Source organism: Amia ocellicauda, chromosome 7 (assembly GCF_036373705.1).
Source record: "Amia ocellicauda isolate fAmiCal2 chromosome 7, fAmiCal2.hap1, whole genome shotgun sequence".
Classification (NCBI taxonomy): Eukaryota; Metazoa; Chordata; class Actinopteri; order Amiiformes; family Amiidae; genus Amia; species Amia ocellicauda.
The window spans coordinates 16,348,321-16,369,756 of NC_089856.1; the positions used below are offsets into that span (position 1 = coordinate 16,348,321).

Consider the following 21,436-nt stretch of genomic DNA (forward strand, 5'->3'; position numbering starts at 1 on the left):
CAGACCTGTTTGTCATGCCAGTAAAGCACCCTTGAATTGAATTGAATTGCATTGAATTGAACTGAGAGAGAGAGAGAGAGAGAGAGAGAGAGAGAGAGAGAGAGAGAGAGAGAGAGAGAGAGAGCACAGGCAGGCTGTTTAACAATACACAGTGTTTTATTGAAAAGGAGGGAGGGAATTATTTTACTGACATGGTGCAAAAGTTTGTGAAAAGAGAGGGAGGGGAAAGCAGGGAGAGAAGAACAGATTGTCCCTGTCAGAGAGTGCACGAGAGAGAGGGGCAGTGGGGGGGGGTCATATATCAAGACAATGTGGCTGGTAAACAATTGTTGAGTTTGACAATGAGGGAGGGAGAGCAGATTGTGATGAAGAAAAGAGGGAGGAAGCCAGATAGGGATGGCTCTAGTAAAGAGAGAGGGAGGGACAGAGAGAGAGACCAGGAAGAATAGAAATGATACAGAAAATATGTAAAGAAGAGAGAGAGGGAGGGAGAGAGGGAAAGGCGAGCGAAGGAAAGAAAGTGAAGGGAGGAGAGGATAGAAGAGTGAGAGAGAGACCAAAGAAGAGAGAGATGCATGGAGTAGTTAAGAGATAAAGTAAGTAAAAGAGGGAGAGAGGGAGAAAGAGAAAAAAAGTGTTCCTGACAGTGGCACGGAGAGAGGACAAGAGTGATAGAGCAGAGGGACACAGAGAGAGAGAATGCAACAGATTGTTCCTGTCAGTGACACAGAGTGAGAGACAGATAATGCAACAGATTGTTCCTGACAATGAAAGAGACAGAGAGAGAGGAGGCGAGGGGAGGAGGGGGAGACAAGTGGAATGTGACAGTAGTGAGGTTGAACTTTGACCTCCCTGGGGAGTTGGAGGGAGAGGATGGTGTGGTCTGGTCTGAGCCTGTGATGTGTCCCCTGTCCACCTGTCCCTCCCTCAGCTCCCTGCAGCTCAGGAATCTCATTGTCTCCCTCCTTTCCTCCCTCCCTCCCAATCTGTTCATCTTTACAGCCCGTGAATGCTAACGGGGAGTGAAGTAAATGGGCCTCCCTCTTTTCTACTGTAAGTGTGTCTTTGTCTTTCTCTCGCGTTCGCTCTCTCTTTCTCTCTCTTCTTTAACTGCAGACAGACACATGGAAACACACACACACACACACACACACACACACACAGTAACACATATTTACACAGACTTACAGTCACACACACACTCACACACAGACACACACACTCTGCCCTGTACACTGAACTGAGACAGGGACTGCGCTGCTGACTGGCACTGTGGTCATTTCAGCAAGATTAGGTGTATCATTAGGGGCATGGGACATGGGACCTGTGGAGGCCAATCTGTGGCCCAGAGCCTGCTCCCACAGAACTGTGTGCTGTGCCCTGCATCTCAAAATACACATGGACATCCTCCCTGGTGCTTGGGTGGTACAGTGGCTCAGTGAGTGCAATACACATGTCAGAGCGTAGGTTCAAATCCTGGCCAGCCCATTTTGTGCCAATGCTCAATGCTCCATCAAAAGGTCCTGGAGATGGTGGAAAAAGGCTGAGCGGCATGGGGTCCCAGCTCAGAGAAGACCCACCATCCCTCGGACTGGCCAGTGTGCTGCAATAGTTACAGTCCACATGTCCTGACTGGGAGGTTTACAGGGCAACACTTTACATTAACTCCTGTTTCTGACTCAACAGACACTCTGCTGATGGGCACATACTGGACATCTTATTGAACTATTGTACAGTGTAGCTATTTATCTATGTATCTATCTGACTATCAGTGTGATTGAGTTTATGTTTTTTATAATAATAACTGTACTTTTCTGTTCAATTGAAATAACTAAATATATCAGAGCATCTGTCTGTGTGTGCCTGAGAAAGTGACACTCCTGTGGAACTTTCATATTTGCATTTCTTTCACAATGGCCAAGAGTGTCTGCCAATCACAGGCACTTGAGGGAGGGAGAGGGTGTGGGGGTGGAGTCACTGGAATGTGTATAAAGTCTCTTACTAAGGTCTGTGAGATTCAGAACAGAGAGAAACTTGCACTGCTACACACACGGAGACAGACACACACACACTGCTACACACACGGAAACTGACACACACACACTACTACACACACAGAGACAGACACATACAAAAACTGCTACACACACATAGACAGACATACACTGCTACACATAGAGAAACATACAAACACACACAGACACACTGATAGGCAGACACACACTTTAGAGAGACAGCGAGAGACAGACAGAAACTCACATAATTTTCACAGTCTCTCCCGCCTTCTTCATCTCTCTCTCCCACCCTCTCACTCACCCTCCCTCTCTCTCTCTGGGATGAGGGGCTCTCTGTGGTGTGGGGAGGAAGGGGGTGCGGCTGGGGGGGTGAGTGCACACTGGGACCCTGTGCTCTCCGGGGAGCGAGTGATAGAGACGCTGCTGCTGACGGAGGAGAGGTACCTGCCCCCCCCATCCTACCTGACCAGCGTCCAGAGACACCCCCACTGCAGAGACACACTGGCCACCTGGACACTGGAGGTAATAAGACTGACAGACTGACTGATTGAATGATTGACTGACCAATTGACCAACTGATACACTGACTGACTGACACACTCACTGCCTGATACACTGACTTGACTAAATCTGTGTCTGTGACAGAAATAATGTATTTTTAAATGTGTGTTAAGTTAGTCTCTCTTTCTCCTTCTCTGTGCAGGTGTGCAGTGAGTGGCAGTCTGAGGAGGGGGTCCCGTCTCTCAGTCTGGCCCTGCTGGACCGGGCCCTGGCAGCGGCACCAGTCCGGACTGACTCCCTGTGGTTGCTTGGTGCTGCCTGCCTCCTGCTTGCCTGCAAGCTGCGACAGGGAGGAGAGGGGCTGGGTTCTCGCCAGCTTTGTGCAGCCACCCCACACAGATACAGCACTGCACAGCTCAGAGTGAGAGAGGGTTAGAGGGTGTGTGTGTGTTGTGAGAGAGAGAGAGAGAGAGAGAGAGAGAGAGAGAGAGAGAGAGAATGTGTGTGTCATTTTCTCTATCCGGTCTTTAGAAAGCTGTTTTGTAACTCTCTCTCTCTCTCTCAGGAGATGGAGCGTGTTGTCTTGACGACCCTGCGCTGGGATGTCGCCGCGGTAACCCCCCATGACTTCCTGCCCCACTTCCTTTCTGCTCTGGGGCTGGGGGAGACACAGGAGCAGGAGGAGGAGGAGAGGGAGGGGTGCAAAGGTCTTCTAACAACAATCCGTCGCCATGCAGACACCTTGGTCGCCATGTGCGTTTGTGATGTCCGCTTCTTGGGCACGCCTCCCTCCCTGATTGCTGCAGCAACACTCAACTCTGCCCTCAGGGGGTTGGGCTACAGGGGCCCTTGTGAGGGGATGACCAATCAGCTGGCTGGGCTTTGCAGAGCTGACCCAGTGAGTGCCTGAGAGAAATGTGTGTGTATGGCTGTGTATCTGTGTAGGTGAGTGTGTTGGTGTCCAGTTAGTCTGTATTGACTGACCTGTCTATCGCTCTCTCTTAGTCAGTATTAATGTAATGTACTGTAGTGTCCAGTCAGTCAGTCAGTATGTCCGTATTAACCTTTCTCCCTATCTCTGTCTGTCTCTCTCTCTGTCTCTCTCTCTGTCTCTCTCACAGGCACTCCTGCGATTCTACACAGAGCAGGTAGAGGGTGCTCTGAAGGACAGACTGCAGGCTGGAATGCAGAGGGAGAGACAGAAGGAGAGGGGGATTAAGGGAGAGGAAGAGAGGGAGAGTGAGGGAAAGAGGGAGCGAAAGGAGAGTGGGACAGAGGGAGAGAGGAGCAGCACCCCCACCAACCTCAGAGACGTAGAATTTTAAATGAGTGTTGAGATTTACACCGATCAGCCATAACATTATGACCACCTGCCTAATATTGTGTAGGTCCCCCTTTTGCCACCAAAACAGCCCTGACCCATCGTGGCATGGACTCCACTAGACCTCTGAAGGTGTTCTGTGGTATCTGGCACTAAGACGTGAGCAGCAGATCCTTTAAGTCCTGTAAGTTGCAAGGTGGGGCCTCCATGGATCGGACTTGTTTCTCCAGCACATCCCACAGATGCTCGATTGGATTGAGATCTGGGGAATTTGGAGGCCAAGTCAACACCTTGAACTCATGATTCATCAGACCAGGCCACCTTCCTCCATTGCTCCGTGGTCCTTTTTCAGCAATTTGAGCTACAGTAGCTCATCTGTTGGATCGGACCACACGGTCCAGCCTTCGCTCCCTACGTGCATCAATGAGGCTTGGCCACCCATGACCCTGTCGCCGGTTCAGCGCTTTTCCTTCCTTGGACCATTTTTGATAGGTACTAACCACTGCAGACCGGGAACACCCCACAAGAGCTGCAGTTTTGGAGATGCTCTGACCCAGTTGTTTAAGCCATCACAATTTGACCCTTGTCAAAGTCGCTCAGATCCTTACGCTTGCCCATTTTTCCTGCTTCTAACACATCAACTTTGAGGACAAAATGTTCACTTGCTCTCTAATATATCCCACCCACTGACAGGTGCCATGATAACGAGATTATCAGTGTTATTCACTTCACCTGTCAGTGGTCATAATGTTATGGCTGATCGGTGTAAATTGAAATGAATCTGAATGGAAAGAAACAAGCTGATGCACAGAGATAAAGAGAGAGAGAGAGAGAGAGAGAGAGAGAGAGAGAGAGAGAGAGAGACCACACTGTCACTATAATCTCACTCTCTATCTGTCTCCCTCTGTCTGTGAATTTTAGGTAAAATTTACTGGTCTCTAGCTTAAAATTGACTAGTCTTCCTGTCTCACTACCTTTTCCGGTTCACAATCTGCTCACTAGCACTTCGTGAGGAAACACTAACATATTGTGGACGATACTCAAAATTGCACTTTGGATTTATTTATTCAATATAAACTTGCTCACTTTTATTAATTATTATTATTATTATTATTATTATTATTATTATTATTATTATTATTATTATTATTATTAAATTATGGAAAATGTAGTAGCGTATTGCTGTATTAATGTATCTCAGTGTTTACATCTATTTCTGTGTATTGATTACTCATCTAGTTGCTTGTACTGAAGTGATTGAAATGCATTGATATTTTCCGATATCTGAGTGTATTCGATTTTATTTATTTATGTATTTATTTATTTATTTATTTATGTTTAATGTACTTTATTATTGTGTGTAATTTATGTTATTATGGTTGTTGTTTTTATTGTTGTTGTTGTTGTTGTTGCAGCTTTTATAATGTGACACAGAGACTGTATTTGTGAAAGAAACATCTATTTTTAAATAAATTATACACATATTGCATTGAAACTGTGCGGGTCTGTCTGTTTGGACGGAGAGAGAACGAGAAGGAGGGTAGAATGAGAGAAATCAGGGGGTTCAACCAAAACAAAAATATGCCTCTATATTCGATATTACGCTAGAGATGCCCAGCAGTGCTCATCACCCCGAGACGTGATATTATTTTTTTCTAACGCAGTTATGACAACACCACGCCGCGTTTATGCTAGGGGCGTGTTCTAGCCTAATAGATCCGCGTCATTGGTTAACGGCTTGAGAGCGCTGATTGGATAGACTCGGAGAGACTGAGCCGACAGTGAGAACGAGCCTGAAACTTACAGTATAGTTACTGGTTCTGGTGTTTTATATGAGTGCAATGTCTTAGTGTTGGGGTTTCTCTCTATCTTACTGTGTTCTGTGCTTGTCTGATGTGATGAATGGACTTCAGCTGCCATCCCTTGTTTAAAAACGCCGTTAATATGTGTGTTTCGAGGTCCTTCATACAAAGTGCACTTCATCAATTTTACATTTCCAAGTTAGTGCTGATGGATCTTCAGTATTTGATCGTCATATAACCTTTCCTTTCGTTAAGCTCCAGACCCAGACAGACATATGTAAACGTTAGACATTGTCTGGTTAAAGTACGCAGGTATTGTGTTTTATCTCGGCGTTTGCAGCGGGCATCTGATCTGGGAGTGTTTATGTTTACAAAATCTAAATCGTGTTCAGTCCATATGGGTCAACAAGGCAGCGAACTGAAAGCAGCGCATTACCTGATGATCGCGTTGCAGCTGACCTACCCATCAAAACTCATTCAATGATTCACTGACTCGACAGAAAAATAAACCAAGTTGCCTCTCAACTCGTTGTGTTATAAAAGTGAAGACTGTATGTCCCATGTTGGTTACAAATTCCTTGCTTAGTGCATAATGAGAAATAACTCTATATACAGTACTGTGCAAAAGTTTTAGGCAGGTGTGAAAAAATGCTGTAAGGAAAGAATGCTTTCAAAAAGAGACATGTCAATAGATTATATTTATCAATTAACTAAATGCAAAGTAAGTGAACAGAAGAAAAATCTACATCAAATCAATATTTGGTGTGACCACCATTTGCCTTAAAAACAGCATCAATGCTTCTAGGTACACTTGCACTTGGACTCGGGTTCCCCTTCATCACCAGCGGGGGCAGCCAGAGTATACTATACTATAGATTCCTGCAGAGACTGACATTTTTTTGTTTTGTTTCAGCAGAGGCAGTGTGGAGTAGGGTTGGCAGTGCTCCGGGTTTGCTGGCTCCGGTTCCGGAGCAGCTGTGCTGCAGCTCCACACTGCGGCTGTGTGGAGGCTGCGGCTTCGGCTGCTTTTAACCAGCTCCAGAGCCACACAAGAAAAGTGCAAACTAGGATGCGATCATTATTTATAACATTTTCTTTTATTATTATATATTTTTTTTTACTTTTATGTAAATAACTGTTTAACAAAACCAAAATATTAATAACAAACATCTGTTTAACCATTCAAACATGAAAAAGTAGAACATTTTAAAGATGTCTGTGGTAATTAGGCTTGCCATCCAGCCAGTATTTTAGCGGACTGTCTGGTATTTGTACACTATATGGCCAAATGTATGCCGACACCCCTTCTAATTAGTGGATTTGGCTATTACAGCCACACCCACTGCTGACAGGCGTATACAGTGCCTCTCAAAAGTATTCACCCCCCCTTGGACTTTTATACATGTCATTGTTTTACAACATGAAATCAGACTGGATTTAATCAGGAGTTTTTGCCACTGATCAACACAGAAAATGTCCATTGTCAAAGTGAAAAATATAACCTGCAAATTGTTCTAAATTAATAACAAATACAAAAAAGAAAATACTTGAATGCATAAGTAATCACCCCCTTTGCTATGACACACCTGATTGAGCTGTGGTGAACCAATTGTCTCCACAGTCACATAATCCACCAATTAAGGTGTGTCACGTGATTTTAGGTTAAATACACCTGTCTCAGGGAGGTCCCATAGTTGGTTAGTACAATTCCTAACAAAAACTACATAATGAAGATGAAGGAAAATTAAAATCAAATCCAGAATAAGGTTCTTCAAAAGCACCAATCAGGTGTAGGATATAAGAACATTTCCAAGGCATTGAATATCCTCTGGAGCACAGTAAAGTGCATTATTAAGAAATGGAGAGAATATGGCACAACTGTGAATCTGTATACTGCAACAAAAGCCAGGTTCTTCACAAAAGTGGCCTTTTTGGGAGAGTTGCAAAACAAAAGCCATTGTTTATAAAAACTCGCATCAAATCTCGGCTAGAGTTTGCCAGAAGGCTTGTGGGAGACTCTGAGACCAAGTAATCCTAGATTCTATGGTCTGATGAGACCCAAATAGAGCTTTCTGGTCTCAACGCTAAGCGCTACATTTGGTGCAAGCCTAACACCGCACATCATCCCGAGAACACCATCCCTACCGTGAAACATGGTGGTGGCAGCATCATGCAAAATGGATGCAGCAAAGTACAAAGAAATCCTGGAAGAAAACCTCTGTCCAGTATTTTTGGAAGATGTCCGGTTATTTTAAGTACTGTAATCTATTGGATATGTCGTTACAAATGTTATCAGTGTACAATTTGCGCTCAACCTCCCCCCACTGTCATCTAATTGCCAGCACTCCCCCTAGGTTGACATTTTGCAAACCTCCCCCCACCAGGGGTCCAGTATTTCGTATCTCAAAAGTGGCCAAAAAGGTGCAGGGGGCATGACTCCTGCATGTGACCTTAACTCCCTGGCAACCACCTTTTGGACAAACTAGTCAGGACACTTCAGATAACAGATGGCTATAAAATGAGGTTAATTTAGGCAGATGAAGAATAAAATAATTTGGAAATACTTAAAACTTTAGAGTTAAAATTGACTTTACTTCTTTTGCAAGTGGTTTATGAGAGACATGCCCTGAGATTATAGAATCACTTCTTGAATGGAGTGAGAAAGTGAAGGTGTCATATAATTACAATTAATTATTATTATTATTATTATTATTATTATTATTATTATTATTATTATTATTATTTCTTGGCAGACACCCTTATCCAGGGCGACTTACAACAGAAGTCCAAAACAAAGTGCAAAAATACAGTTAAGTAAAGGCATCAATCCATTACAAATTCAATTTACATAAAAACATAGCAATTCAAAATATAATACATTTTACAACTTCCAATTTACACAGGCAAGTACAATAAGTGAGGTCATACATCCTAGACGGTAAAAGCTAAGTGCTGTCAAGATGTAGGGTCACAGTCAAGGGCTACAGGAAAGGGAGCAAGGAGGAAAACAATCAAGAACAGGGATTAAAAGGACTAATATTATCAGTACTGTCTGAAAAGATGCGTCTTGAGTAAGCACCGGAATGAGGTCAAGGACTCTGCTGTTTTGACTTCGGTGGGAAGGTCGTTCCACCATTTAGGGGCCAGGGATGAGAAGGAGCGGGCTCTGGAGGAAGGAGAGTGGAGAGGAGGTTAGTCTTCTGGCACTGGAAGACCGCAGTGGTCTGAAGGGGATGTATGGAGAGACGAGTGTCTGAAGGTAACTTGGTGCAGTGTGGTCGAGACAGCGGTAGGTGAGTGTTAATGTCTTGAACTGAATGTGTGCCGGTATCGGGAGCCAGTGGAGGGAGCGGATGAGTGGAGTAGAGTATGCAAAATGGGGCAGAGAGAACATCAGACGAGCCGCAGAGTTCTGGATGAGCTGGAGCGGGCGGGTAGTAGTTGCAGGCAGGCCGGCCAGGAGGGAGTTGCAGTAGTCCAGGCGGGAGAGGACCAGTGACTGGACGAGCAGCTGCGTCGAGTAGTCTGTGAGGAAGGGACGGATTCGGCATATGTTGCTCAGGAAGAATCTACAGGTGCGCATCAGTGTGGTGATGTGCTGGGTGTAGGAGAGCACAGGATTGAGGGTGACTCCGAGATTTTTAGCGGAAGAAGAAGAAGAGAGTGTGGTGGATTCCAAGGGGATCGAGATGGAGAGGTCAGCAGAAGATGAGGAAGAGTGGGGGAAAAACAGAAGATCTGATCTGGAGATGTTGAGCTTGAGGTGGTGTGAGTGCATCCAGGCAGAGATAGCAGACAAGCAGGAAGAGATGCGAGAGGGGATGAGAGGGTCAGAAGAGGGAAAAGACAGGAAGATCTGGGCATCATCAGCGTAAAAGTGGTAGGAGAAATCATGGCATCCGATGAGGGGGCACAGGGAGCGAGTGTAGAGAGCAGGAGGGGGCCCAGGATGGAGCCTTGGGGAATCCCTGTGAGGAGAGGTTGGGGGGTGGATGAGGAACCTCGCCATGTCACTTGGTAGGTCCGGTCACTGAGGTAGGAGGTAACGCTTCTGATTGCAGACAGGGCATGTCGAGTGTGCTCCATAAGTTGCTAAATTAACTAACAAACAGTCACTGCTCTTACTCCAATACAGGTGCAAGATATATAATTCATAGCTAAACAACCAACCACGTAAACAATCAATGTAACTCTTAACTAAATTAGGAATGTCATAAAAAATAATGTATTATGTACTAATAGCTGGAGTGAGAACTGATCTTATTTTATAACCCCCAACACACAACAAAATCTATGAAGTTATGTATTTTGTTAATTCAAGAAAACTGGACTTACTATCTGGGTGAGTTTAATGAAGGGGGGAAAAGAGTGGAGCAGCTCCATGACCTCAGCTCCGGCTCCAGCAATACCAGCTCCAGCTCTGCTCCGGCTCCGGAGCACAACTAACAAGGGCTGTTCAGCTCCGCTCAGGCTTCGGAGCCGGTGCACGGCCAACCCTAGTGTGGAGGCGACCCAGACCCTTCGGAGTTCCCAGTAAAATACTGTTTTATTGGTAAAAGTATTTTACATTTCAAGGATAAAAACATTCAAACAAAATTTAATACTTATGATTAAATTTTTAAAAATTCAAATCTTAAAATCACTTAAAAATTTTAAAATCTTAGTGATTTAACGTCAACAAAATACTAAACTTCAAATAAACAAGTGCACAAAACAACAAAACAAACGTGATTAAAGCAAACTGCTACCAACAAAAAAGTCAAATACATTGAAAATAACTGAAAATGCATCGGACAAAATAAAAAAACAATTAAAATGGTAAAAATAAAAAACAAACCAAAACGGTCCAATGCATTTAAAATTAAATCCAAACGGTCAATGTATTTGACAAAAAAATAGAACAAAACTAAACCAAAAAAACCCCAAACAACTAGTGCTTTTAAAAACAACTAAATCTTTAAAAACAATTAAAATTCATTTTTAAAAGTCATTTTTTAAAAGACAATCATTCATAAATTAGTTAAAAGATCTTGGACTCGGGCTCCAGCAGGGGGAGATGACCGTCCCCGGAGGTGGGTCCCATCATGGGATCCTGAGCTCCCCCAGATCTTGTATCTGCCAGTTCTTAAAGGCTTCCTTCTTGCCCCTCTGTAGGACCTCCAGATTGACATAATCCCTCACGAGTACCATGCCCCCCCACACGATGACAATTGGGTCCAGCTCCTGCTTATTGAATAGGCAGATGTTCCGTCCCTCCCACAGGGCCCGTTTCACTGCGCAGACGACACGCCACCAGCACCTCAGGGTTGAAGATGTCAATCCCCTGGCTGGTCCATACAGGATCTGCTGGGCGGTCGCCCGCACAGGAACGGCAAACCTGTGGAGGAACGGAGAAAACAGGAGCCAGACCCTGTAGGCGGAGGGGCAATCTATAAAGATGTGAGCCTCCGTCTCCTTCCCCAGGCAACCCTTATAGGGGCAGATGTCATAAGGAGCTATGCCCCTCCTGTGCATGAACACTCGGGTGGGGAGACACCGACTCACAGCCATCCAGGAGACATCTTTCTGCGTATTTGTGAGGCAAACGTGCGTAGCGTTAGCCCAGATAAACCGGCAGGTTTCGGGAGGGAAATCTTCTATCCGGCTGGTCTCCTGGGTAGATCTCATCTAGCTACAGATGGTTTTATAATCCCAGCAGGCCAGCATGACTTTATGGAGGCCTACTTCGAGTTCCCAGTAAGAACTGAATTAAAACTGCGGATGCAGCACAAGGCACAGGGCAGAATTTATATACAGTGAGCGGCCAGTGGACCAGAAGGCCAGGGTGTGAAGTATAAATTAGCAGAGAATCATTCCCCACTTTGAGACACTGGTCCACAATCACACTAGCATATTACATTTATAATAAATAACACACAGTCCTGGTCATCAGTGGTCCACTCACTGAAGCAGCGCACTGTGATAGTGACTGGGTCATGCCTGTAACCAGATGCATTGTGGGATACTAATGTATAAAACACTCAATATTGGACAGATCGTGAGATTCAGACAAGTTTAATTTAGAATGCATCGTAATATATGCATTTATAAAGTTTCAACATGTTTTTAATTTCCCCGCAGTTAAATTCATAACAGAAAACCTGAGCTTTGTGAGCAGCGCTTCCTAAGCACTGATGAAGCTGAAACGTTTGAAGCTTTTTCTCTGACCTGATTCCACAAATAAATAAATGTCTGACTTTGTTTCCTTTTCAATGCAGTGTGTGGACATGATCTCTTCTCTTAATAACAGAATACATTATACATTGCACTTGCTGTCACTACACTTCAGCCACTGCTGTGAGAGGCTAACCTGACCAGACTGGATTTGCATGTTAGGTATATATTTATTTTACAAACTCCACATTTAACATTTATATTTATATTTAACATTTATATTTATCTTTTACATTTAACATTTATATTTAACATGTATATTTAACTTTTACATTTAACATTTATATTTATATTTAACATTTATATTTAGACTAAATATTTATTTAAAAACTATATATTCATTTTGTGACTCAGAGATTTAGGATTTAGTTAATATTTAATCAAACAATAACTATTTATTTTTCAAAAAGGGAAATTAAGCATTTAAGTATTTATTTAAAAAAAACGAAATCTTTATGAATGCGGAAAAAACGGATTATGTATTTACTAAATGTGGAAAAAAACACAAGGTTTAAGTTAAATGTGTGAAAAAAGACACTCGGAAAAAAGTGCGCTGTTTTACATTTGGCGCTCCATAGCATTGTGCTTTGGCAACATTGAACCTGTGTTGTGCGTTGTGTTGATCTGTCAATCAAGGGCATACAGCGTTTTGCTGCGTGCTGAATAAATACCATAGATTAATTCCACAAATGACACTCGTTTCATACTGTATTTTGTTGTTGTAAAAAACAATGAGTTACTCAAATGCATTTAACTATATATACACGTGTTGGATAAATAATGTTAATGCTTCAATCTGTCGTTATCTCCAGGACTCTAAATATATAGGTCACAACTATATTTAATTTAACGCAGTGAACCAAATACAGATTTGTCCTCGCTTTTGTGAGGTGTAGTTTGTGAACGCCTCGTTCTTTACTGTTTAAATAAATCTATCTAACAATCCTGTTTCGGTCTGCATTTGTTGTTTTCGTGTCATTGAATCAGCGAATGGAATGAACTAATTTAATTGTCTAACCAAACTCAACTGAGTCAAATTAATCGAGTTATTAAAAGCAATCGAGCTTCCCATCACTACAGTACTGTAAGTCTCAAACACGCTCTCACCGTTTGTTGAGTCTCTCCGAGTCTATCCAATCAGCGCTCTCAAACTGCTGACCAATGACGCGGATCTATTAGGCTAGAACACGCCCCTAGCAGAAACGGGGCGTGGTTTTACCATAAAAATGACGCACCTGAGACGTGCAAGAACCAGATATAAAAACGCTGACCCACGTGTTAATTTGTATGATCAAAAAAAAATAAAAAATCTGCCGCGAATGTGTAGCGCAGATTTCCGCAGTTCTGCACAGATCTGAAGAATTCCACCTATCCCGTTGTTGGAGCAGCGCAGATCCGCACAGAACTACGGAAAGCTGTGCTACACGAACGCGACCACAGATACGAACTCATCGCGGTCGCGCTTCGATGACGTCAGATGTTCTAGCAAGCTGTGTTTTCCATTTTAACATTCTTATACTGTCTGAACTCGTCCGAGTCATCGTGACCGACTGCCTGACTGGTGGACATTGATCGTGATAGCGACAGTCAGACAGACACACACGCCAGTCAGTGTGTCATGTAAGATAGAACAGCACACAGAGAGAGAGACAGACGAGTACCTTTAACGCAGCTTGTTCAGGTGAGTGCGAACCGGCTCGAAAGAGGGAGTGAGAGGTGGGACTGAGTCGACCGGCTGCTGTAGGGTATTGAGGTGGAGAGAGGGAGCGAAAGAGAGAGCGGGGTAAAGGGAGATGGAGGCGGAGGTACAAGACGGGGTGAAGGAGGCAAGGGATGAGACGGACAAGAGGGAGAGGGAGAGGGAGGGATAAAAACAGACGAGGTGAGGGAAGAGTGTCCGAGAGTCAGAAGAGCAGACCGGATGGCGAAAGGGTGAGGGTTGTTGTTCTTATTAATAATAATCTAATCATTGTATTATAATTGTTGTCTAATGTAAAGCGGTTTTATAAACGAAGTACACGGAACATTTATATACAGTAAGTACAGTATAATAAAGTGCGGTGTAATGCAGCTTGTTGGACACACACAGTTACTCTGTAGTGTCCAGTCGTGAGTTCCTATTAATCCCTGTCTTTCTGTCTGATGCAGTATGGCAGGACTATTTCATTGGCTGATGTTGCTGTCCGTCTCGCTGGGGGCATGGTCAGTGCCAATTGACCGCAATGGGAAACCCCCAGAGGATCCGCCCCCTCAGGAGGGGAAGCAAGAAGAGACTCTGGTACGGACGAGTCCTGAGTTGTATTAATACTGACCTACATCTCACAGAGTGCACTGTGGCATGGCCACCTCTGCTGTAGTATGCAGACAGTCAGAGTGTGAATGCACTGTAGTGTCCAGTCAGTCAGTGTTGCTGTCTCTCTCTGTCGCTCAGGACACTGGCCTGTACTATGAGCGGTACCTGCGGGAGGTGATTGATGTGCTGGAAACTGACCCTCACTTCAGAGAGAAACTGCAGACAGCCAACACTGAGGACATCAGGGTAAAAAGACGCACGCGCACACACACACAGACTAACACACTCAGTGACACTGATTAACACACCTCCCCTTTCTCTCTCACACACAGAGTGGGCGTCTCAGTAAGGAGCTGGACCTGGTTGGTCACCATGTCCGCACACGGCTGGACGAGCTGAAGCGGCAGGAGGTGTCTAGGCTGCGCATGCTGCTGAAGGCCAAACTGGACAGCACTGACCAACACAGTGAGTGACCACCACCCCCCGACTGACCACTATCCAGAGTGGCCATAACACCACTGACGTTAACATTGTATATCACTGACACACTGGACAGCACTGACCAGCACAGTGCATTAACACTGACCTCTCTCTTCCCCTCTCTCCTCTCTCTCTCTCAGGTGTGCAGATAGACCATGCCTCCCTGCTGAAGCAATTTGAGCACCTGGACCCTCAGAACCTGCACACCTTTGAGGCCAAAGACCTGGAGATGCTGATAGAGACAGTGAGAGGGGCAGGGGGATGGGGAGGGAGAGGTGGGGAGGGAGAAGGGAAGGGTCAGTGGAGTGACTGTCAGTCAGTGTTAATATACTCACCATCGCTCTCCCCCTCCATCTCCCCACCCAGGCTACCAGAGACCTGGAGAGCTACGATGCCGCCCGGCACGAGGAGTTCAAGCGCTACGAGATGCTGAAGGAGCATGAGCGCAGGGAGTACCTAAAGGGACTGGACCAGGAGCGCCGGGAGACGGAGGAGCGCCGCCTGCAGGATCTGCAGGAGAAACACAAGATGCACCCGAAGCTCAACGCCCCTGTGAGAACACTTTCATACCTGCGGAATACAAACATGGTGGTTTCCTCCATAGAACTTTGTGTAGGCGGCCATCTTGTTTGTACTTCGTTTCTCCTCCCTTTACTGTTTTTCTAGAGCCCAGTTTGTTTTTATTTGAAATTCATAAGTGGCGCTGTCGGATACAGTAGTTCCCACACCCACGTCTGGTTCCGTCTCCTAGGTTTCTACACAATGTATCCCTTATGTGTTGAAAGAGAAGCTTTGCTAGTACACTGGAATAGTGGAAGAAAAGTGGTTTCCATCAAATATTTTCCAGCAGTAAAGTGGTTAGATAATGACTTGTATTTTATTCTTTAATTAAAATTGCCACTTGCTCTTGCTTTAACACAACGGTCTCCCAAGTTATTGAAAGATGTATGTGTAGCATGTTTAATTCAAGCGTGTGCTTCTGAATCTGCACAACCGAGGCATGTGGAGGTCAGATAACATTGAACTATATGATAATATTTAATAAAATACTACTTGATTTCACAGTTTCAACAGACATGGTGCCTAAAATTGGCATCAAAAGCTATAATTATGTTTTATCTCAATTTCATTTACATATAAATGACAAAATACAGTATATTACTTATACATAGTAGATTGATATGAATAACGTTTCTGTTTTATGAGGCATAACCATCAGAAGACAAAAAAAATGGATTGCTAAAAATAGCTTGGCATAGCATTGCATATAGCACTTTTCCTATACAAGAAGGCGTCTCTCTTTATGTACCAACATGTCGTAATGCCAATTTAGTCATTCTAGATCTGTGTCCCAGTCATAAAATCGTTCTTTGTCCAACCTCAGAGACGGAACTGGAAATGGGACTGGGAACTGTTGTGTGACTAGGAACTGTTGTATCCTCCAGTGGCTTCCTTCATAGACCTCTGTGGGGTTGGCCATTTTGTTTGTAGTTTTATTTTTAACTCCATTACTTTCTCTAGAGTCAAATGTGTCGGGCCTGTATTAACTGCCTCCCTTCCCCCACACCCCTCTCTCTCTCTCAGGGCAGTAAGGCTCAGCTCAGGGAGGTGTGGGAGGAGACGGACGGACTCGACCCCCAGGAATTCAACCCCAAAACCTTCTTCACTCTCCACGGTCTGCATCCCTCCTTTACCTTTCTCTATCCCCCCATCACTGTCTCTGTCACTCCATCAGTGACTGCTTCTCTTTTCTCTCTCTCTCTCTCTCTCTCTCTTAGCGCTTTTCCACTGACAAGGAGCCGGTGCCTAATTTGGAACCATTTTTTGCTTTTCCACCGCAAAAGAACTGGCTCTGTGCCGGCACTTTTTTTGTCACCAAAAACTTGCTGGTCTGGAACCTAAGAATCGGTGACGTCAGGAGCCAGGGGGCGGGGTAAAGATGTCTCCACAAAAAGTTATTTGCTGGAGTTCAGCCGCCATGTGTAAAATGCCAGAAGAGACGCGAGCAGTGAGGAGAGTTTTAAGATTAAAAATGAATGAAATCAGCAGCGATCAGCAGTCTGTCAAGGAGAGAGACACTACAGTAACAATATGGTCTCACCAGGTCAACAACTAGTTAGGAGTTGGCAAATGACAGCAATGAGAGACGACTGATGATGATTTATTAATAATAATATTATTATTATTATGTATTTGTTAGCAGACGCTCTTATCCAGGGTGACTTTCAAAACATAAGAGCATCGCTGTGTGTCTGGTAACAGGGACAATGTAACAGTGATTTGGGACCATCATCCCAGACTTCATCAATAAGCACAATTTCCCATCAAACCATTAACATCACCTGAGATCATCCGACAGTTTATTGATCTGCCACGACTGCGCCGCAAATACCCCCAAAACAGCCGCATCCATAATCAATAGGCTAGCCTACAGTCATTGTTTTTAAAATAAGAATAAAAGTAAAAATACGCCACAAAATGAATGAAAATGTATCCACTCATACAAAGTATATTCATAATGAACTGTGTGCGTGGTGACGAATGCATGTTAACTCTAACTAAATACAGTAAAAGTGTTTGAAATAGCGAATCGTTGTAAATCCCTTAATGCATCAATAAAAATCAATACAAATAAAATGCTGAGTTATCTTTGCATATTCGTATAGTTGTATTTTCGTTTCTGCTACATGTGTGATCTCGCATTTTTTTGTTTTGTTTTTATAGTGTATCTGTGCTGTATAGACGCTGGATGAGTTTAATAGTGATGTTAAATAGGCTTTAAAGACGCAGTCACCTCGGTGCTGATTAGTACTGCCGTGTTTCTCTTCTACTCCACGCTTGGTAACGCCCACATCCAGTGACGTCAGTGTTCGGTTCCAAAACCGGTGGAAAAGCGGGCCGGTTCCCAAAAAGATCAGCTGGTTCCCAGGCCGAGCACCAGCTCCGGCTACAGCACCGGCTCTTTGTCAGTGGAAAAGCGCTATCTCTCTCTTTCTCTCTGTTATTGGACCTTTCTAGTAAACTGTACTTTATTATATTATATACTCATCCTTCTCAGCCCTCCTCTCTCTCAGACACTAATGGAGATGGACTTCTAGATGAACAAGAATTGGAAGCACTGTTTACTAAAGAGGTTGGTGTGTCTATCTGTCTGTCTGTCTGTCTGGGTGCAGTATATCAGTGTTTCACTGTATTAACCTCTCTCTCTCTCTTAGCTGGAGAAGGTGTATGACCCACGTAATGAGGAGGATGACATGATGGAGATGGAGGAGGAGAGGCTGAGGATGAGGGAGCATGTCATGAAGAATGTAGGAGCGCACCTGTTTATTCACTCCCTCTTTCTGTATCTCTCTGCATCGCTCTTCATCCTTCTCTCCCTCTCTCTCTCAATTCAGTCCAAACTAATTGTGGTACTGCAGTGAAGCCTCTGAGTTTGTAGTCCTGTCATTCAGAGCTCAATACTGCAAACAAGATGGCACCCACAAGAGTCTGTTATATGTTCTTGCAAAGTCTGGATTGGATTTGACTTCCCTGATTTCTGTTATCGCCTCTCTGCCTTGACAGGTGGACTCCAATCACGATCGGCTCGTCAGCTTGGAAGAGTTCCTGAAGTCGACAGAGAAGAAGGAATTCAACAGCCCTGGAGAGTGGGAGGTAAGAAAGAGAGAGAGACTGATAGGAAACTACAGCTCCCATTAATCTTTTGGGAAGGACTGACTCTTAATGGACATGGCAGCTGCCCCTTGGTGTATCATGTGAGTTGTTGTTAAAGTCACCAGGTGGCATTCAGCAAACTGTAGTTAAACAGCTCAGTCAGCCACCAGACTCGCAGAGAAAGAAAGCCAGTGAGACTCCCCACAAACACTGAATAACATGACTGGAGACCAAAGTTAAAATTCAATATATTAGTGGACACGGAGACCCCAATCGATTTGAGAAATTATTTTAAAAGAATAGTTATTAAAAGTATACTTTAAATTCAGGGAAACATGTTAAACATGAGTTACACATTATATAGTTAAGAAAAACTCACAGAAGTGAATAGAGGAGTTTTAAAGCAGTGCAGAGCGCAGTCTCTTCAGTGTGTTTTTAACCTTATTGTTTGGTTGTTTTAGATACTTCTAAGTCTGGGGAATGTGTAGGAGCTGCTCCCCTCCATGGTTGTCCCTGTCTCTATACGGCCAGAACAGCCTGGGCTGCGGCCACAAAACACAGCTTTTCCTTCCAACTCGTCGCCATATTTATTCACCAAACTGGGACTTTAATCCTGTCAGCGGTTGATGTACTTCCGCTGCCAGGGGGGTGTTTGCAATGGTGAATGAAACCATGCACCCTAATTAATGTTCTAACCATAGAATTCTACATTACACTATATTATACTATACTATACTATATTATCTCCTGACAGAGCACACCAAGTCACCGCCATCTTACGAGAGTGTGACAGCTTCAGTGTCCACGGCAACCTCTACAATCACTGTATATTTCAAACAAAATGGCAGCAGACATGCAGTGTGTGGTGGCCATGTAATCCAACATAATAGACAAATCATTCGGGATATCAATCTGTTGGTCAGTGTGTTATTGTAGCAATTTAAGTACTAAAATATTTGTATTAAACGTTTCTATAACAACCGGTAAAACAAAGAATATTATAAACAATATTTGTTAATTACAAACAAATATGTAATGGATAATATATATATATTTTTTTTTATTATTGTCGTTTTTTCACAGTCCTAATTTTTTGTTCGTTTTATATCCATTTTAATTCCACTTAAATTAACTATGGTGTTAATATGGATGTTTCATTTAACTTTGGACAAAGTATAATAACTAATTACTTATCAATGTAAAACAACAATTTTAATAAGCTAAATAACAATAACAATGTTTTACAAAGCTGTAGCTTTATTTTCAGATTCTCATTGCAATTATTTTACTGTTGCTATTCAATTCTGTAGTGGGTTGTCCACAATCGTAGTGGAGAGCATGGCAAACCTTTGTACTCACAGAAATAACTAGTATTTTATACATTGCAATTAACTAGATTTAGTTATTGTTTTTGAGATTTGTGTCATTAATAATTTGTCACTTATGTTGGTGTTGAGATTTAAACCATAAAAGGTGCTTGAAATTACAAGGTGCAGGTGCAGGTGACCCATAGGACAGTGATCTGCAGGTGCACACGTTCCTCTACCCACAGGGCACTGAGTTCAAGAAACGCACAAAACCATCTGTGAATACTTACAGTAATACACAACCAACCTATGCACGATGGGGCTATGTGTATGCATCCTAGCACATCTGAGTCAATGGCTGCAGTACTTCTATTTGTCATTTCTGTTAACTCTCACTCTCCCTATTTCTTTCTCCATCTCTCCTTTTTCTCTCTCTCCCTCTTCCTCAGACTCTGGACGAGCGGCCCCTTTACTCAGAGGCAGAGCTCCAGCAGTTTGAGGTGGAGCTAGCGACACAGGAGGCGGAGCTAGTAAAGAAGGCGCAGCAGTTGAAACAGGAACAGGAGGAACTGAGAGAGAGAGAGAGAGCACTTCAGGAGCAGAAGAAGGAGTACCAGCAGGTAGAGAAGAAGGGTATGGAGGAAGGCAGGGGGAGGGAAAGGAAGAGGAAAAGGAAGAAGGAGTGTGCTATAGGAATGGAAGAAAATCCCCAGCAGGTAAAGGGGGAGGCGTAGAGAGAGATGAGGCAGACTGAGTGGGGAAGAGAGATGGCAAGAGAGGGATGAGGAGTGGAGATGGTTAGAAAGAGTGAGAGAATTATGTGGATTGAGTATGTGTGTTTAGTGCTATGAAATGCTCACTGTATGTCTGTTTAATTGTGATCAGGCAGTGATGCAGATGTCCCAGAGACAGAGGGCCCCCCAGCCAGTAGAGGGACAACCCCCCTCGGGTCCTAATGGGGAGCTGCAGTTCCACACCGAGATGAAGAAACTGGAGCAAGGTGTGTGAGTGCGTCCATCTGTGTCTCTCTCTGAGACTCCTTTTGCCTCTCTCTCTGTTTTGGTGTATTCACCCTCTCTGTTTCTCTCTCTCTCTCTCTCTCCAGGTGGCGACTCTCCTCTCTCTCAGGATGGGGCAGCACCTCAGAGTCATCTCCTGGCTGAGCCCCCCCAGAACCAACCTCTGCACACCTCCTAACCCCCTACCCCCCCCCCACCTCTTTCTCTATCTCCCTCCCTCTCTCTATCTCTCTCGCACAGTGTAGTAGTATTGAGCCACTCTCTCTGCCTCCTTCTCTCCCTTCTCCAACTTCCACTCTCCCCTCTCCCCCTCTCTCTCTGTATTCTCACTTATACTGTCGGCTCATTTAAATAAAGTGTCTGACCCATCTACTGTGACTCACTTACGTGGAGGGAAGGAGGGAAAGAAAGGGGGAATTTTGGTGGTAAGTTGGCAGGGGCAGCGAGAGAATGGGAGAGAGCGATGGATGGAGGAAGAAGAGCGAGAGAGGTGGAACTGGAGAGACAGACACTAACAGAGAAATCAAACTCAGACAGGTACAGACACTGACACACACATACTCTCACAGATGCGCACACACACACATAAGAATGTCAGTCATGTCAAGTATTACTGACAATGGAGGTAAGTATAGCTCTTGGAGCTAAAACTAATGCAAATAGCTTTTTTCAATACTAAAACAGCAAGAGGTCGATAAAGGAGGAAGTGAAACAGAGAAAAAGGGCAAAAATTGAAGTATCTTGGAAAATTAACAAGATATGGCAAATGTTGAGTATTTCACAGAGGTTTTTACAAAAGAAAAACCGGAAAACATGCCACAGGTTAACAAT

The 21,436-nt window shown here is 44.0% G+C and overlaps 2 protein-coding genes across 2 annotated transcripts; both read left to right on the forward strand.

Moving 5' to 3' along the window:
• Positions 1 to 2,001: 2,001 nt before the first annotated feature.
• ccndx (cyclin Dx) lies at positions 2,002 to 5,286 on the forward strand. The gene is made up of 4 exons (XM_066708748.1): positions 2,002 to 2,537; positions 2,719 to 2,937; positions 3,082 to 3,414; positions 3,638 to 5,286. Exons 1-4 carry the CDS (start codon positions 2,337 to 2,339, stop codon positions 3,839 to 3,841), a joined length of 957 nt encoding a protein of 318 aa, XP_066564845.1. The 5' UTR covers positions 2,002 to 2,336; the 3' UTR covers positions 3,842 to 5,286.
• A 7,856-nt stretch (positions 5,287 to 13,142) lies between these two features.
• Positions 13,143 to 20,975, forward strand: nucb1 (nucleobindin 1). Its single transcript, XM_066708749.1, has 13 exons — positions 13,143 to 13,533; positions 14,001 to 14,130; positions 14,284 to 14,391; positions 14,478 to 14,610; positions 14,766 to 14,869; positions 14,992 to 15,177; positions 16,210 to 16,300; positions 17,700 to 17,758; positions 17,841 to 17,933; positions 18,190 to 18,279; positions 20,036 to 20,206; positions 20,472 to 20,586; positions 20,692 to 20,975. Exons 2-13 carry the CDS (start codon positions 14,002 to 14,004, stop codon positions 20,781 to 20,783), a joined length of 1,371 nt encoding a protein of 456 aa, XP_066564846.1. The 5' UTR covers positions 13,143 to 13,533; position 14,001; the 3' UTR covers positions 20,784 to 20,975.
• Positions 20,976 to 21,436: the final 461 nt, after the last annotated feature.

Excerpts from the sequence above, each read along its gene's own strand:
- nucb1 (XM_066708749.1), top strand. The coding sequence starts at position 14,002 with ATGGCAGGACTATTTCATTGGCTGATGTTGCTGTCCGTCTCGCTGGGG. Across the intron at positions 14,131-14,283 it reads GGAAGCAAGAAGAGACTCTG|GACACTGGCCTGTACTATGA; the intron begins GTACGGACGAGT and ends TCTGTCGCTCAG. Across the intron at positions 17,934-18,189 it reads GGGAGCATGTCATGAAGAAT|GTGGACTCCAATCACGATCG; the intron begins GTAGGAGCGCAC and ends CTGCCTTGACAG.
- ccndx (XM_066708748.1), top strand. The coding sequence starts at position 2,337 with ATGAGGGGCTCTCTGTGGTGTGGGGAGGAAGGGGGTGCGGCTGGGGGG. Across the intron at positions 2,538-2,718 it reads TGGCCACCTGGACACTGGAG|GTGTGCAGTGAGTGGCAGTC; the intron begins GTAATAAGACTG and ends TTCTCTGTGCAG. Across the intron at positions 3,415-3,637 it reads GGCTTTGCAGAGCTGACCCA|GCACTCCTGCGATTCTACAC; the intron begins GTGAGTGCCTGA and ends TCTCTCTCACAG.